Source organism: Saccostrea echinata, unplaced genomic scaffold, assembly GCF_033153115.1.
Source record: "Saccostrea echinata isolate AGI-Se365-2 ecotype Australia unplaced genomic scaffold, CSIRO_AGI_Sech_v1 ptg000025l, whole genome shotgun sequence".
Taxonomy (NCBI): Eukaryota; Metazoa; Mollusca; class Bivalvia; order Ostreida; family Ostreidae; genus Saccostrea; species Saccostrea echinata.
In genome coordinates this window covers 3231563-3238230 of record NW_026889774.1, presented here as the reverse complement: position 1 = coordinate 3238230, position 6668 = coordinate 3231563, and the positions used below count along the sequence as shown (strand labels likewise).

Sequence of the window (6668 nt, the reverse complement as noted above, 5' to 3'; positions counted from 1 at the left end):
AATGGAGTACTTACTGATATGAACTAAATTTACATCAATTTTTTGTATATTTTATTTAAGAAAGGACTAAATTTATAATATTCTTTATTATTACACTAATATTTTTATGTAAGAGACGCAACTGTACCGACAGAATCTCTGATTATCTTTTGATTTTTTAGTCATCTAACTTATAAATATACCCCCGTTAAATTTACTCTCTTTTTTGTGACACATTGTATTTGATGCGAATGAATTTCTATGTGATAGGAAGTACTGGCATAGAATATCGATATGGATTAAAGTACATAATTGTACAATGCATATTGTTCTGTTGTGCATTCTCTCTCTCTCTCTCTCTCTCTCTCTCTCTCTCTCTCTCTCTCATATATCAAACTATAGGGGTTAACTGTGTTTCAATAATAAAGAAACAGTGATTTTTGTTGTTGTTATTGTAAGTAAACTACCAGGTAACTGGTTAATGAACTGGCCTCAAGTATTTAGCCTTGATTTCACGTCATCATATCTAAAAATGGAGAAATCGTTCATTATTTACACCCAGATCACATACCAACTTGGATAATTTGTTTATATAGCAATATGTATCTTATCCATGACATGATATCACTACATGTGATAATGCGTATTTCAAACAATATAAAGTACTTGCTTAGATAGTTTTATGATCGGATGAAAATTTACTAGCATGGAGAAATCAACTATTCCCGTCCTGCTATTACTTTTACTGTCTTTTGTCTTGAGATCTGTAGATAGTTTCGATCATACCGTGAAACCCCACTGCCCCCCTGAGGAGGAGGTGTGTGAGTTTGATTGGATTATTGACTATGTTGAGACTATGATTTATTACGATGAAGATGGACGTGGAAATCCTATCGTTGTCAGAAATGGTACCCTCTTCCAGCGTTCAGGTTGTAATGCGCTTATCCCAATTGATATTAATAAAGGTACGGTATGCATAACAGTGTTTCTTTTTTAAAATATTTAAGTGTATGCATAAAAATAATTCCGGTGTTCATTTTTCCATGTCAATAAGGTATTTTTGAAAAGACGTAAAACTCAATACGTTAATAAAAATGCAATCACCTTATAAATTTTAAAACAGAAGTGATATGATTCAGGAATCAAAAGTATTTATTGTTAGCCACAACTTTAAAAACTTAAGAAACACTGACTAGCATGTTACTTTTGCATTTTACAAATTGTTTCATTTCCAAAGGTAATATGAATTCGTCATGTATTATTGTATTGCTAGAGAAGTGAATTAACCCTCCCTTTTTTCCCAATAAAGTTGTGCTTGGCACATTATCGGTTTTAACATAATTGTCTTGATTTTGTTTTGGGGGACTCAGATAAATATGCATTTGAAATTAAGACTGGTTACATATTGTGCACAGCGGAAAATTTAACAAGTATCAAATTTTAGCCTCAGTACTAACGGACAGATCGGCAAAGTATATATTTGTCTTACAGATGCGGATAGAGCTATTTTTGCAGACGGTAATTACAAAATGATCTACAGTATTAACAAACAGTATCCGGGTCCTTCAGTTGTGGTGTACGAGGGACAACAGGTAAAAATATCTTCTTTTTTTATTTGAAGAAAGTACCCAACAAAGATATAAAATTGTTTTACTTTGATTATCTATTTTTGGATTATTTTTAGATATCTGTAAAGCTTCCTCTAAATCTATGAAATGAATATATTACAAAATATGATAATTGTTTCAGGTTGTTGTAAACATCAAGAATAATTTACTAATGGAGGGACTTACGATTCACTGGCACGGGATGGTTCAATGGCATACACCTTGGATGGACGGTGTTGGAACTGTATCACACTGTCCAATCAACCCAGAGGAGACTTTCCAATATAGGTATGTCATGAAAGGATCGCATATTTTTTACACATCATCAATTAGAGGGGGGTTTGCAATCACTAACTTACAATTTTCATTTGATGATTATAAGGTTTCATTTATAGAATTACTTCTGTAAATTACAATGTAGATGGTACTCAGATATGTGAATTTCTTTCAACCTTCGATTACAGATGGAACAGTTATTTATCGAGTAATTATGTGGTCAAAAATACAAGTGTATTTACTCCACCTCAACAAAAAAAAACAACTCTCACAGAATCTTACACAAAAAGAACGAATGAAGTTTTCCCCACACAAATTTTATTCTCATAAGTCTTATTTTCGAAGTAATTTTTTCCCCAATGAAAGTAGGGACTATGTATATCATCAGAAATGAAAAATGCGTATTGCTACGTCTAAATATTATCCTCTCTTATGGCGAAATCAAAACCATTAGCTTTTTTTTATTTGAATCTGCAATGCATAAAGGTTTTGTCTTATCCTATCTAGTAGTTTAATGAAAATGCTTGCATTCTTTGTGGTTACTCATTATCTTTCCTTGTAAAGGGATATGATCCTTTAATTGAACAAAGGTAAGGTAAGATTTTTTTTTCTTAGGAATGATCTAGGTCACGTTTGAATTAATTAATGTATAGGTTCTTCATAAAAAGTCGTGAAGCGAAAACATACAGACAATCGGACATCAAACAACTTTGATCAGAGAAGCTTAACTGGGCTTCAGCTCATGTCATCAATCTATCAAATACAGTTTCTCTAAGTCTAAGTCTCTCTATCTCTGCAAAAAAACTTTAAGAAGGGATACCTTTTACAGGTTTTTGGCTGATCCTCCTGGAACCCACTGGTATCACTCTCACTTAGGAACAGAACGTACAGATGGTTTGACAGGGGCACTGATTGTGCTCCCTAGACCCGACAAACCAGAGGTAATAGTAAACCTTTTTTTCTGTTGTTGATTCGTTGTTTTTATCAATGGTTTGCTTATTAATGTTTCTATGATCACGAATGGATTAACATAAAGGTAATTTGCTTTTAATATCTCACACTATGTTAAGAATCTGAGAAGTGATTTACCAGAGTTATCCGGGGACTTTGTCATGGTATTGACAGACTGGAAGCTTGACGCTTCTGTTGAGACCAAAAATGAGGCTGACTGGGGTTTGAACACGTAAGTATTAATTATCATTATGTTTATGTAGTATAAATAGAGACCTAATAAATTTAATTTTGAAGAAAGATTTATTAATTTGTATTCTTGACAGATTTTCATATGGATTTAACGAAACTAAATGCTACTCATTTACATTTGATGCCACGGGAGGAGCGGTGGGTCTATTTCCTTTGGAAGCAGCCCTTATTAATGGCAGAGGTAGGATGAAAGTCACGATATATAACAAACTCACCATGAAATATATAGGAAACATCCAGAACAATTAATTAATTAAAATTTAGAATTAGCATCAAGCTGATTGTTAACAGGAGGGTAAATTATATAAATAGCCATGATCTCCATCTTTTTGTAACTTTCGTAGGTAATCATTATCTTAACAAAGATAATCCGGAACAGCCTGATATACCAGAGTTACCATTGGAAACGTTCAATGTTGAGCGATATGGTTATTACAGATTTAGGGTTATCAACTCCGGCATGCTCTATGGTTTCCGTGTATCTGTGGACAAGGTAGATGATTTCGATACTTTGTCATGTTTGCCATTAATATTACTTAGCAAAAAAAGTTTACTTGTAATGTGCATATTGCTTAGATGAGCGCTTTCTTTGACATTGTAATCAATATACAGTATGTTCAAAACAGAGATATTTAATAACAGGTTCAATAATGTGTCGTGGAACTATTAGCATGAAAATATACATGTAACTGATTGGTTCATCACTATTTAACAAAATTTTATTCAAATGCGCCAAGGTCTAGCTGAACACATAATAAAGAATTTGACTGTTATAAACAATATTATATCATTTAATTCAGCATGACATCCAAATAATATCTGTCGATGGTAATGATGTCACAATGACAAGCGCCGAATCAGTAATGGTGTTTGGTGGCGAAAGAGTAGATTTCATAGTACTGGCTTCGGAAGACATTAACAATTATTGGGTGCGCGCACAGACTTTGGAAGTAGGCAACAGTGAAGGGGTAATTCATATTCTTAAGTAAAAATCAGAAAAATTAATGTAATTTTATTTATTTCCTGAATATTCCTCATTTTAAATGTGAAAGTTTTATATTAAAGCCTTTAAATCCTGATACTGCACTTGCTGTCTTGAGATACAGCGGAGCTCGTGTCGCAAATCCTAAAACTGATCGGTATCAATGCAGACCAAGAGATCATTGCAAGGCTGTTAACTGTCCCTTTGGGTGAGTATATTAAAGATTACGTAATTTTGTAGAAGTGGCTGAGTTCGTTTTCCTTTCTCCAATCAAGAGTAAGACATTTTACGAATTTATTTAAGTTATTTTTTTATTTGCATATTACATGTAGTTTAGAGTAGGCATGTCAATTTCACTAACACAGCTGAGTCGAGTAGTCGGATGCTTTAGTAGAACGATAGTCGAGTACTCATGGGGAGGGGGGGGGGGGTTGAGTATGTGTGTGTGTCAGTGTCAAGGTTTTGTCATTTTTAGCCTAGTACAATATTTATCCCACTCTACCATAACATACAGTCTAGTATTTCCGAATCCATATTTAGGTAGAAAAAATATTTGAACTTAAGAGCCATTCTCTGTAATGACTTGAACTTTTATATAGGAGCTGTGGCACGCATAGTCTCAGAATTTCTCCAAACTCTCTATGATAAAAGTCTTTGATACCTTATACTCAAATCAGACAAAAATTGGTTGCTACTTGTCATGGTTACCATAGCAACATGTCCTAACGTTTGAAAAATGGCATTTTTCAACATGTTCAGAGTCCCCCAGTTAACGTTTGCAGCAACGCAAACAAGTGGCAATGACTGTTTCTGAAAGTTGAAGGCCTGACGTCTTAAATGCATGATAAACATGCTTGGTAAATCAACTATTACATACGTTACTATGGAAACAAAGTATTCAAAAGTAATAATTTTGTTCATTTAATTTTATAAAGTCATAAACTTAAGAATAAAAACAATTATAGGTTGAAATGCAAGCAAATAATGGACAAGAGATCCTTGTATCATATACCAAGGACGAAATATGATATTTCTTATAGGTTGGCAACGGTTGCTATGGTTTATTTACCTCGAGAGGATTTTAAATTTATTCTCTTAGTGTTTTAATCTTATCCTATCTTTTTAAAAAGCATATTTCTATATAACTGATGATCAATTTTGAAAGGCATTGGTGTGACCCTTATTTTCACATTTCAAAAAATTCAAACCCAATTCTTTAAATAGAGCGTTGCTATGGAAATTATCCGAAAAAATATGCATAAAAATCTGAAAAATATTCTGTTTCCTTGGATACGCACCCTTGTAAGTAGATTCCCAAAACTTTTGTTATTGATATTTATGAACAACTAACCTGACTTTGAATTTTGACTACCACCCAATCTCTAACTGGATGCAAAAAGCTGGCACATAGGGTTTAATATTGATATAAAATTAACAAAATTGAACATTTTCCCTTCTTGGTAACCATAGTAACAGTGTTGTATTTTTCAACAAACTTTATCAATATATGATATTCAACTTTAGTTCTACCAGTTAAGTAGTATTCAAGGTGAGTCAAATAATAAGTTTCTTGATTAAAAGGTAAGTAAATTCCTAAAGGAGCAAAAAATATCACTTTAAACGACTGATACGTTGTTTCCATGGTTACAATGCAAAGTAACATTTAATCCCAATTTTTCTTATGTTGTCGGTGTTGCAAGGTTCCAAGGATGCATATGTGTTAGTCATGAATTTTATTGTTTTTCCTCAAGATAGTAGCATTAACCCAATCATAGCAACAGATTTTGCATGGTTACGCTGTGTTACCATGGCAACCATGAAAGTTATTTTTAGAATAATATTGCCAATACCTAATTACATACGGTCAAATACTTTTTATTGTTTTTCTTAGGTTGTTGATTGAGTTTGATCATGTAACATCTATCATTGGTGAATATTGAGCGTTTTTCGGCATTTTTCAGCATCTAAAATGTATTCCAAATGTACCCATGGTTACCACTTACTTAGAGATAAATTCTAAATAGTTTCTTTATAGCAAAAGGGGCAACAAGGTGTCATGTTTTTGGGAGAATGGTTTGTTTGTTTTTCTTAGTCTTTATTAAGGCTTAATAAAGATTCAAAGTAGCTGAAAATCTCAATTTTTTCAACTTTTCTGGCTGTTACCATGGCAACCAAGACACATAGCAACGAAATTTTATTTACTATATGTTTCTGGTGTCAAGTTGTAATAATGGGCAAAGTTTCATCAAAATCGGTGACCATGCGTGGCAAAGAAGTTTAAGTGGTTACAGAGAATCGCTATTAATATCTCTGATTTCAAATTCATTGCATTGTTTTACTGCACATGTTTTCTAAATAAACTTTTCAAATACTTTCGATTACTAGACTTTAGAGTAATAATTTGGTTTGTATTAACTTTTTAAGATAACATGTATGTGTGTATGACTGATTATCACAATAAACATTTTTTAAGTATAATAGTTAGTTCTTCTACAAGTAATGGGTAAACGAATCATTTATAAATGCAAGAATGAAGCATGCCACAGTAATTTATTTTACTGTATACTAGTATGCCCCTTGGGTAGAGAAGACACATTGTCTTCATATGGTCTGTTTGTTTC

General features: G+C 32.8%; 1 protein-coding gene across 1 annotated transcript; it reads left to right on the top strand.

The window, feature by feature from the left end:
- The first annotated feature begins 685 nt into the window (after positions 1-685).
- LOC133192428 (uncharacterized) lies at positions 686-4259 on the top strand. The gene is made up of 9 exons (XM_061328437.1): positions 686-944; positions 1471-1571; positions 1729-1874; positions 2692-2803; positions 2933-3045; positions 3140-3246; positions 3410-3558; positions 3866-4033; positions 4131-4259. Exons 1-9 carry the CDS (start codon positions 686-688, stop codon positions 4257-4259), a joined length of 1284 nt encoding a protein of 427 aa, XP_061184421.1.
- The last annotated feature ends 2409 nt before the right edge of the window (positions 4260-6668 follow it).